This window comes from Lathyrus oleraceus, chromosome 7 (genome assembly GCF_024323335.1).
Source record: "Lathyrus oleraceus cultivar Zhongwan6 chromosome 7, CAAS_Psat_ZW6_1.0, whole genome shotgun sequence".
Lineage (NCBI taxonomy): Eukaryota > Viridiplantae > Streptophyta > Magnoliopsida > Fabales > Fabaceae > Lathyrus > Lathyrus oleraceus.
This window is the reverse complement of record NC_066585.1, coordinates 10,709,127-10,721,372: the sequence shown is the minus strand read 5'-3', so window position 1 is coordinate 10,721,372 and position 12,246 is coordinate 10,709,127. Positions and strand designations below refer to the sequence as shown.

Sequence of the window (12,246 nt, the reverse complement as noted above, 5' to 3'; positions counted from 1 at the left end):
ATGATACTTGGACGAAGTGTATTTGCAAAGGTGATTGGTTAAAATAAATGATCAAGAGAAGAAAAGAAATTAAAAATGAAAAAATAAAATAAGTTAAACAATATGAAAAAATAAAAAATAAAAGGGAAAAGAAAGAAAAAAATAAAATAAATGGGGGACGTTGGGGGTTGAACCCCTGTCCTTAGATCAACCCCCTCTTCCACTAGGCAAGTGCCCTTTGGTGCCAACTAACACGTTTCATAATATAAATAATAAACTTTAATTAAAAAATAAATATGGATAAATCAAGGCCACATGATCAAGTCACTTAAAGAAAGTAAGTAAAGTGGATGGTCATATCAAGGGGACACACGACGCGCGTTTTGACTAGGGGAAACATACATACACTTAGAGCAAGTCAGCACATAACAACTAATCAGAATCAGACAACACAAACTTTAGAACTTAAAACACGTGCGAAGCAACATATGAACATCATCTTCAACCTTAAGATTTTCATAATAGAAGCTCAAATCATGGGGCTTAGCATCAGTGAATCAAATGGAGAGGAATGGTAACTTGTTTGGATGGAAATGGAGGTGTTAACTACATGGTCGGAATCGGTTTCAGTTGGAGGTTTTGATGAGTATGAGTAGCTCAGGTGAGGTTGTTTCATATGGTTCCAGGGATTCAGGTAGCTTCAGGGATGTTGGGTGAAGGTGTTTGAGTGTTTAAATGGCATTGAGAATGCTTCAAAGTTCAAATACGATACACTGTTTTTTTAGGGGAAGATGTGAGTTTACAGCAACGTTTCAATGGCTTTAAAGCTTGGAAAATGAAGGGAACACAATCCCCTATTTATAGGGAAGGTGATGGAGTGATTTTCTTGAAGGTTTGGGGTTGATTTCTCATAAATAGGTGGAGCCCGAAAAATGCCAAAAAGTGAGATTTGCTTGCTAAGGGTTGTCCACTTTTGGCCTACAATTACTTTTCCCTCCCCTTTTCTCTACAGTTGGCACTCTTTTGGTGAGACCATGGTGGTCCCAACATGTGCTAATGTGGTTTTGGCTTTTTTCCAATTTGGGAAATGTTTTACTTTTTGGAAATGGTTCGGTTTGGCTCACATGTGCCTTGGTCACACTTAAATTGACTTAAATTTGTATCATACAATGTTATGGTATGTATTTGGGATTAGAATGAAGTGAAGCAAACAAGATTATAGGCTTAAGACATGATTATGCATAATCTGGTTAGACTGATCTGACTATGTGCACCATGATGAAACCTTATCTTTGCACTTGGGCCATTTAAAATTGGCTCGTGCACTTTTGAGTGAAACTTATGCTAATTAAATTTTTCCATGCTCTTAAAAAATTGCAAAAAGAACCAGGTCAAAAGGAGTTGTGATGTGGAAATGGCATTGGTGTAAAATGGAGGTCATGGACATGTTTCTAGGCCTAGCTAGGCAACTTGACCAGCTTGGCCAATCCATAATTTGATGTCCTTACTCAATGAGTTAGGTCTTGAGACTTGAAACAAAGTTGAAGAGGGATTCATTTAGGAAATTTGGATCAAATAAAATCCTTAAAAGGTTGAAATGTGAAAAAGTTATGGGGTTTGGACCAAATGATAGGCCAAACATGCCAAAACATGACCAACCAACATGCCCTAAAAATTCCATTTTGAGTTTTATTGAATTCCAAGGTACCATGATGAGTGTTTGAAGCCCAAATGGTTATGTATTGATGGAAAAAAAGCCTTGACGCTTGGTGGGATGATTATAGGTCATGTTCATGGATAAGACCAAAGATTCAAAAGTTCAAAGTTCAACATAAAACCCTCACTTGTATCATGGATGAAATAGATGTAGATTTGATCAATGAGCATTTAAATTGGATTGAATTAGATGTTAATGGACCAAGGGATTATGAGGTGGTCAAGAAAAGCAAGGTGTATAAGCAAAGGGGCACAAATTAGGCTTTCTTGGATCACAAGATTCCTCAAAGGTCACAGTCAAACAAATTTGGGTTGGGGTACAAGAGGTGTCTTGGGGTAATTCACAAGGTTGATGTATGATCAAAGTTTGGATATTAGGGTTTCTCAAGAACAAAGCCAAGGCAGCAAGTCAAATTATGACTTGTACAAGCCACAAAGAAACAAAGTACTAGGGTTGAGGTCCTTGGATGAAACTTGATGAACAAGCAAGGCTCCCAATTAAGGCTCACTACCCCCAAGTAGGATTTTGGAGATGAATGAAATGACTTGTATAGTTTCACAAGGTAAAAGGAGTGCTTGAAGAATAAATTAGGTTTTAGGGTGGCTTAGGCACACCCCTCATGATCAAGAGATCGTGGTGTTTCTCAGATATGAACACCATCCCTTGAGTTTATGCTTGCTTATTATGGGTATAGATGCACATGAGATAATGGATGATGAATGTGTTCTAATGCATGATATGAAGGTAGGGTGAATTTGGGGGTATGGTAATTAGTGTATTCGATAAAGTCTTGAAGCTTCAGAGTGTGAAAGAGAGAAAATATGAAAGCTCGCTTGATTGTGTCTGAGTGATCAGTGTTTTATAAAAACACAAGGACACTTTTGTAAAGTATTATGGCTAAATTACATACTCACTGGAATATTTTTAAAGCCTATATTTATATAATAAAATAACCCAAATTTTTTTTGGAGCCTAGCCAAATGAAATGGAAACTGTCAGAATGATTAGGACATGTTTTTGAATTGTCCAATCGATTGGATCATATTCCCAATTGATTAGGTAAGAGAACATTGTGTCCATAATTGATTACGACAGTGTCTTAATGAATGGCAATGACTTTTTATCAAATCTTTCCAAAATTTGCAATTATAATTGATTATTTAGGTCATCTATTCGATTGGGATAAGGACCCAATCAATTGGGCCATTAGTTTTGCCCATGGATCTTTTCCTTTTTTCATACCAACCTTTATCCTATAAATGGAGGCCTCTCCCTTCACTTTTTCACATCCATAAACATGAGCTATCTCACCTTTCGCACTTTCTCTCTCTTTAAAATACTTTTCTGCTTTCTCTTACATCAATTTAGCCATAGAACTTTGAGAAATTACTTGTGTTTTAACTAAGGAAAATTATTCTGGAAAGGGTAAATTTATAAATTCACCAAGAATTATTTTCTCTTGAGTGAATATTTCTTCTTAAGAAGTGTTTGTTTGAGTTCAAAGTTAAACCCATTAAAAGCTTTGTTTTGGGGATTTAGTTCAATTCACCGTTTAGTTCATAAGTTGAGCCACTTAAGAAAAATATATCTTTCTAGGTTCTTGAAGATAACTAGTGAAAAATCTCATCTTCGATTCTTGAGCTCAGCCCAGTGTAAAATCTCTACTTGATTCGAGATTATAAGAATTATTGGATATTCTCAAGATTAAATCTTAGGGAGAGAAGTAAGTCACTTAATTTAGACCGGACCTCTATAAATCCTGGTGTTATCTCTTTTCCCTTATCTTTTAATTTCCGCATATTTTATATACTTTTTTTCCTTGGCTTAATTCAAACATTTTCTTGAAAATGATTTTGAACTCTGATTTTGAAAACAATTTTGTTTTAAAATTTCATTTTTCAAACCCCCACAATTCGCCTTCTCCCTCTTGTGTGTGGAGTCACATGTTCGACAAGTGCCATTAAAGCCTAACTCTTGTTCAAATACTAATAGTCTCGAGAGGAAGATGCCTAAACACACCTCCATTGTTTAATGGGAATATGTTTAAGCTATGGAAAGCGAGATTTAAAATCTTCATTCAAAGCCTTAAATTTGAATTCTGGGAAACAATAACCAATGGTTTGTTTATCCCTACTCACCATATAAATGGAGAAGTAGTAGATAAACCCAATTTCCTTTGGACCATAGAGGAAAGGAGAAAGTTTGAGATTGATTTCAAAACTAAGAATTTTTTAGTTAAGTCTTTAGATGATAGTCAACTCCTTTATGTTTATAATTGCAAATCCACCAAGGAAATATGGGATACTCTTGAAATGAAATATGGAGTTTCTCAAAGTGTCAAACAAGAGAAAATGAACACATGAGATGAAGAAGATGAATGTTTCATTCATAAGTGTTTCTCTAAATTTATAAATTTTAAAAATAGTATTAGAAAGTTTATCACTAATAAATATCTAAGGTTTAAGAATTGGAATCAAAAATCTGATCCAATCCTTAAATCAAGAGATGAGAGAGAGTGTTTATGACTTTCAAGAAAAATCAAAGAAGGAATAAATTTTATAGAAATTGAATTAATTAGTTCGATTACTTATAGATGAATGCATAATCCCAAAACTTGAATAATCCTCAATAACTTCATCAAATTCTTACAAGGCAATTCCCGTGGTTTCCTTCAAAAGAACAGTCTCAGTAGTTGAACGGTCTTCGTAGAATTCAACATCAAATGAAGTGACTTCATTTGTAAGAGGATGTCAATAATAAGAGGCCTCATCAAGTTGAATCTTCGAAATAAGAAGAGAAAATAAAGACTCTACAAATGATGAAGATTCAACCTTAGGAAGAAACTTCAAAGAATCTTCTTCTAATGAAGAAGATGAAATCTACTTGAAAGTACCTCACGAAGAAGATGATCATGAAGAAAATGATAAGATTAAAAATAGTAACTTAGACCTTAAGGATTATCTTGAGTTCTAAGAGAAAAGCAATGAAATGCTTAAGCATGAAATAGCTAATATTACAAACTAAACTAGAACTTGTGAGACTTGTTTCTTGAGGAAAAAAGGAAGTAATAGACTTACATGAAACCCTAAGTAAATTTACTAAGGGAAAATAAAACCATTAATTGATCCTATCAAGTCAAATTCCTTCCTTAAATACAACTGATTTAGGATTTAAATCGGATAGAACACATAGTATAGGATTAATTGGAGTGTTTGACCCTTAACCCATTCTAGAAATCTCCTAAAAACATGTTATGATTCAGTGAGGTACTCCCATAATGATTCTGAAGACCGTTGTTGAACGTTGAACACGGTGATGGTAAACATCTTCCTGTGTCTGCTCACTGAAAAATTGATGGACCAACTTCTTCACTAGGTCCTGATAGCTAGTGATTGATAGACACGACATGGTCATATACCAACTTAGTGTGGTGTCCCTAAAGGTGTTGGAGAGGAGTTTACACTTCAAAGAATCTAAGGCTTTGATGATTTCCATCCACACATTGATAAAGACAATGTACTTCTAAGGATCGCTTCTTCCATCATACTTTATGAGTGAAGGAAGCTTGACCTTTTCTGGTACGGGGATCCCAAATCTCATCAAAGAGAGGTTAAGGATCTAATTTTTTTTGTCTTCTCAATGAATCTATCTCTTGTTGGCGCTAATAGAGGTTAAGGAAATTATCCTTCAACGCCTTTTTGTGGCGACACTAATCATCTATAACGATGCGCATCTCTGTTGTGGCCTCATGGTCACCGTTGAAGATGCTGTCGATCGAAGTAGATGCTCGCCTATGACCATAATATATGAGATTATGGAGGTACGTAGTAAATTTGGTATTGATTACGAGGGTGGCCCATGTTAGTTTTACAAGGGGCTCATAGTGAACGTCAATTGTACTTGCTAAAAAGTACAATGAGGGGTAGCCTTTAGTGTATGGTTATCTGAGGATTTATGGTGTTTGATTGTATTGAGAGCTCACCCGTGTAAGAGTTGTGGTAAGCTTTTATCTATGTGTTTTTAGAGAGAATTGAATATCGATCATTCCTTCAGAAAATGAGGTATATATATGAGACCCCTTGGGTCTGGAGCAGAGGCCAAGAGAAGTAGTTTCCTCTTATTTTAATCAAAGATGTGAGAGTGTAAATTTAAATTCTTTCCACAATCGTGGAAGAAACAATTATTCTGCATCTCTTGACTGATTTTGCGCACGCCACGTACCACATCAGTTGAATCAATAGAAAATGTGGCTCTGTTGGGGCAGCTAGGCCCATGCCCAATTCTCACGCACTCCAGGCGACCTACGGTCTGACCAAGAGGTGCTAGTCCAATATTGAAGTAACTGACTCAGTTTGTGTCCTTTTGGGATATTCCTTCCAAGACCTAGTAAAATTAGCCCGATCTAAATTCCAACAATCTCCCTCTAAAGTGTGAATCACTCATATCACTAGTCTTGATCCATAACTTTGATATCACTTGTTGGAGAATCCCGAGAACATTGAGAGCGCTAATAAACTATACACCCAAGACCCAAGAGACTTTCACATCATATATCCATAAAAAAATTAAAATATTTTTAATCGATGTATGACTTAACCGCCCGCATAAAAATCCAACAAATTTCCCTACAAACACATATTAACTACACAAAAACAAAATTCTACATTCACACATTATACACATTGATGTTTGTTAAATCAACATTAGACAATAAAATACTTCAAACAAATCTCTTATTTTTTTTATAAAAAAAACCTAAATTTCAATTTTAAACTCGACCATCTGATTTCGATCCAACGGTCATCAATATAGTGCCTACTTAAATGTGAGATTTTATAACTTCATAAAATAAAAATCCATTGTTTACAAGTATATAGTACCTGAGCATAATTAAAATCCAGCATGACATTAATGAGAAGATGGAAAGGAGCCATAATATAGAGTCTCATTTAATAAGTTCACATGCACTCACACACACACTAGATAGAAGACAGTGACCTGTTTGGCCATTTCATGATCCACCGCATTGTGAATTTAATGTGAGTCGTTGAAACTCATTTATTTCACTTCAATTCAATTGGCCTTTAAAGAAGGTAAGTTACTATACTCCACTTATAATCAATTCATCCTACCCACTTTCCCTCTTCACAGGACCATCCCATTTATTTTCTTAGGACCACACATTGGTTTTGCAACACTTTCTCTGACATGTCACGGATAATATTAAATCATATTCTAAACTCTAAACTATTAACAACTATTATTTCATACTATATCATAAAATCTCTTCAATAACTCCAACCAAAAAAAACAACTAAAATGGCTTCTTCTTCTTCATCTTCTACTTCTTCAATTTCTTCTCCTTCTTCTTCCAAATCTCCTCCTTTAATCTCTTCTCGCCATTCTCCACAATTCACTCCTGTTAGTAGTAACATTTTCATATAGTTATTTATAACATCGCTTTTTTTGAATTATATAATTGTTTATAACATCTGTTTTTGTTTATTATAGGTATTAATTATATATTAATGAAATTTCCTATGCAGATTCAAGAAGAACATGAATTTGATGAATACAGCAATGAAAACCGAAGCCAGAGTAGAAGAACAACACCAACAAATTCAACAACACCGAATCATAATCATAATCATAATCATCATCATCATCTTCATCATATTCATCATCCACCAACACCAATCGTTAACAAAAACACGAAAAATCACAAGAAGAAACGTTCTGAAACCGATCAAGAAGACGGTTCGGTTTCATGCAATAAATGCAGACCACATTCTCGCGACAAAATCTTCATTCTTCCATATGATCAAACCAATAGCGGTAACAGAAGCTATTCATCTTTGTTAGCAAGTCCAAATGGGATTTTCAAATCCATTGTTTCAAAGCTAACGAGAAAAAGTCCAATGTCAGCAACAACAAATAACAGTAACAATAACGAAGAACAATGGAAAATGGCAGTTTCAGAACTCTCTCACAAGCTTGTTCAAGCTACAAGGAAAAGAGATGAAGCTCTTCAAGAAGCTTCAAGGCTCATGAATTCAATGTCTGAGTTAGAGAAAAAACTCAACAAACTCGAAATCTATTGCCACGGTTTGAAATCTGGTCTTGAAGAATGCAATATCAATAGCAACAACACAAACAGTACTGTTGCTAATTCATCGGTTTCTCAGAAAAATATTTATCACCATCATGTTCTTCAAGACACCGACAACAACGTTGTACAACATTTCTTGGTGTCGGTTTCCGAAGCAAGATCTTCCGTGAGGCTTCTAAGTCGTTCATTAACAATGCAACTTCGACACACCGGAAACAAAGTATACGAAAAAGTTTCATCACTTTTACAACCCTATGATATAAAAATCTCGTTTTCGAAGAATCCAAGAAGTTTGCTTTTCTACCTAGAAGCACTTTTGAACAAGACATTCTTCGAGGATTTTGAGTCAATAGCTTTTCAAAAGAACGGTTGTAACAGAATCCTAAACCCAATGGAAAGATGTGAGTCAAGTTACACTTCATTCAACATGATTCATGGCTTAACATGGGACGAAGTATTGAGCAAGGGAACGAGACATTTTAGCGAAGATTTTAGTCGATTTTGCGACAGAAAAATGAGTGAGATTGTTGCTATGTTGGGTTGGAATAGAGCTTGGTCGGAACCACTATTGCAAGCTTTCTTTGTTGCTTCAAAAAGTGTTTGGATGGTTCATTTGTTGGCGAATTCAGTTCATCCAAGTTTAACAATTTTTAGAGTTGATAAAGGTGTGAATTATGATTCTGTTTACATGGAAGATATGGGTGGAGACAAATCTTCAAGGTTGGTACCAAACATGGTTAGGATAATGGTTGCACCTGGTTTTTATGTCTATGGTAGTGCTGTTAAATGTAAGGTTCTTTGCAGGTACTTGACAAATTCCAACATCAACAACAACAACAATGGTAGTAACAAACAAGACAAAGGTTTAACACCATCACCTTAAATCTATCAAGTTGATGTTTTTTTATTTTTTTTATTTTTAATGTGGAATTGGAAAGTGTACTCTATTTGGTTTCATGTTTGGAATTTGGATAAGGTTTTGTTGTTGTTATGTTGCCCAATGTGTATATTATTATATTAGTGTTATAGTCTTGAAGATTCGAATTCAGTATTTGTTAATAAATTTTGTGTTAGTTAGTGTATACAGAACTTTACTCTATCTTCAACTGAATTCTATTTATTAGTGGACGATGAGATTGATCTCTTGGATTAATCGGTTCTGAGAGAGTACGTGTCATTTAGATTAATCGACTTTAAGAAATTATACAAAAAAAAATAATTTTAAAAAATGATGTGTTGGTATGTGGAAATTTTTGGGTCAACTGAAAATTTTGGCATTTTATGGTAATATTTTGTTTTATGTTATTTTATAATTATTTTATTTTTATGTTGTGTCAAGTCTATTTGGACTTGTTATGAATTTTGTTTTGTAATAATATTTTGAAAAGGCAAAAAATTTGTTTGGTAATATATGTATGTGGATATTTTATTTGATGGGATTGGGAAAAATGAAATAAGTTAGATTGTGATGGATGGGTCCAAAAGCATGTGGATTGTGTTCAGATATCATTATGAAACTGTGAAAAGAGAAGAGGTAAACCTTTTGTACTAAGATGCTTATCTTTTGAATGCTTTTTTCAATATTATGCTGTTTTTCTTTATCACTAAATTGCATTTTAAAGAATCTTTGTGTTTGTGACTAAATTGCATCTAATATGTGCTTATTTAGAGAAGATAAAAAATAATTTAATTTTTAACTGATAATTTACGTAGTTCAGAGCACTACATATTTATATGTCATATTTGCCAAATTTCATGGTTTGATTAAGAATATATAGCATAATACCTTGACAACAATGGCAATTCATTTATTATAGAGCTTATCACTTTTAATCACATAATCTAAATGTAAATCACACAACAAACTAATATAAATAAATTTAAAATTAATATTTTAACTTATGAATTCGCAATGTTTTTGGAGATAATATTTAACATATGTCTTATAACATAGTATCCACACAAAAAGACGTCAGGTTATTTTCGCAACTACGAATAATCTTCATGTAGCTACTAAGTAATACACGCAAAGCACAAGTAATACACAAACGAAAATAAAATAATGTCAAAAAGCACATATAATACCTACTTTCATGAAATAGAACATTGACTTTCTACCTTGTAGATTACGTTTCACAAAAACGGTATTCCTTCATAGTTTTACACGTCGATAAAAATTAAACATGAATAAAAACTATTCAAAATTATAGGTAAAATTTGAGTATTACAAATAATACCACTTACCTGATCAAAACGCTATGCATATCTTCATTAAGGGCATAGTGTAACGAGTATAACATAACTACAACATTTTGCTTCGGACATATAATAACTAGTTATCAATGATTCCTGCTTAAACATTCAGAATAATTTATAATGTGTATAAAATTGATTTATAAATGAAAACACAAATTAATATATACTTATAAATGGTAAAACAGTCTCATGTAACATTCTTTATTTTCATTAACCAACTTATTTTGTATGTAAATCTTGATAGTGTTTGATGTCGAACCTTTAAATGTTCAATGGATCTAAGAAACAATACTTTCTTAATTTTATTTCAACCCACATATCATGCATGGACCTAATTAAAAGTTAATCCAAAATTCAAATCTTTATGTTAAAGTATGAGAACAATGAATATAAATTGAAATCACTGTAAAAATTATACTTACGAGCACCACAATTGTAGTATGGGTATGTCTAACCAATCATTTGCCGCAAAAATTGCACAAGACAACTTTTATGAAGTATAAAAGGTTGGTTTGTTTCATGTTTTAATGTAAAATTAGAGATGTCTGGAATTTCCTCTACCATCCTTCATAGTGTTTGAGTGTTATCTAGTTGAGGTGGTGTGGTCTCAATATTGTGTTGCAGGGAAGAACAACAATCTTGTAAGTTTAAGGAGTGCCTTAGAGGGGGTGAATGAGGCACTTAGACGATTTTCCAGATTTTTTACGGTTTATTGATTTTTACTTTCTTGAGATGCTTATGTGATGAAAAGCGGTAAAGTGCGGAAAGTAAAGAACACCATGATATATAGTGGCTCCCCTCACAGATCGAGAGTACTCCACTCCCCTTTCAACACGAAAGAGAATTCACTATAATGTTAGATTCCTAGACAAGACACATTAAGGCCTTTCTATCTAATTCTAACACACCAAGAACAATCCTCTTGGATTTACAATGTTTAAAGTCCAATCGAGACTCAAATTCTCACAAAAGGACCTATTGCATCCACACACCGGATAGCAAGGATAAAACCTTACAAACTTATTCTTAACAATCCTAAAAATAAGTTGTAATCAAGAGATACAATTCTGAATTTTTGTAGAAGATGAAATAGTTGAAAATTTGAAGTATATCAATTTATCAATTGATCTTCTCCTTTGTAACACTTAATTCTCACAATAATTATACAAGTGTTCTTTGTATGGAATGAAACTGTGATGCTTAAAAAGAAGGTTTATGTAAGGTTTCACTCTTAAGAAAATTTGGAAGAACACTTAAAAAATGTTTGAAAGAATATGAGTAATTGATTTGAAATTTTTGCAAGGAGGTGAATTTGAAATCTGAAAAAATGATGTATATATGTTGTCTAAACACCTCCTCAAATGGATGCAATTACCCAAAGGATGTCATGGTTCATGGTAAAGAAAATAGAAAAGTTTCCATGAAGAGATGCACTAATTTTTGCCTCTGGTTCAGTGGTAATCGATTACCTTAATATGGGTAATCGGTTACTTGCCTCCAACGTGCAAAAATATTTGAATTTTTCATAGAGTAATCGATTACCTTAAAATGGATAATCGATTACTTCATCCCAGATTTGAAAAATAGCTTAAAAAATGAAGTGTTATGATTTCTTTGATGCATAAAATTACTTCCAATGATTATGGCATGAATGAGACATGTTTTGAACACTTGTATAATCATCCAGAGGTCAAGTGTTGTACCTATTCATTTGAAATACGAATCTTCATGAGTTTCATCGAGACTTGATCATTTAGTTGAAAACTTCCTTCATAAGCTTGAATCTTGATCAATCCTTTTTGTTAATCAATCTTAGACTTGTAGAGAAGTTTGTCCTCATCAAAATATTTGAGAAGTCATGTCTTCACAATCTCCCCCTTTTTGATGATGACAACCCAAAAAAAATGAAAGTTCGATCCAAGGATGTTTCTCTAGCAAATGCTCCCCCTTAATTGATGTTCCCCCTTAATTTATGATTTAAGGAGTCTTTCGAAATCTGCATTTTGTTAGAGAGAAACAGAAAACAAAGAAATAACACAATAACAATCTCTTCTCCCCCTTTGTCATTAACAAAAAGGGTGAAATAAGTAACAATATGCAAACAACATACACCAAGCACCACATAACACAAGAATGAAACAAAAGATAATACAAACATAATATAAACCAAACTTAGTACGGAATG

At 33.5% G+C, this 12,246-nt stretch overlaps 1 protein-coding gene across 1 annotated transcript; it reads left to right on the top strand.

The window, feature by feature from the left end:
- The first annotated feature begins 6,866 nt into the window (after nt 1–6,866).
- On the top strand, nt 6,867–8,903 carry LOC127107262 (IRK-interacting protein). The gene is made up of 2 exons (XM_051044562.1): nt 6,867–7,117; nt 7,243–8,903. Exons 1-2 carry the CDS (start codon nt 7,016–7,018, stop codon nt 8,686–8,688), a joined length of 1,548 nt encoding a protein of 515 aa, XP_050900519.1. The 5' UTR covers nt 6,867–7,015; the 3' UTR covers nt 8,689–8,903.
- The last annotated feature ends 3,343 nt before the right edge of the window (nt 8,904–12,246 follow it).

Excerpts from the sequence above, each read along its gene's own strand:
- LOC127107262 (XM_051044562.1), top strand. The coding sequence starts at position 7,016 with ATGGCTTCTTCTTCTTCATCTTCTACTTCTTCAATTTCTTCTCCTTCT. Across the intron at positions 7,118-7,242 it reads ATTCTCCACAATTCACTCCT|ATTCAAGAAGAACATGAATT; the intron begins GTTAGTAGTAAC and ends TTTCCTATGCAG.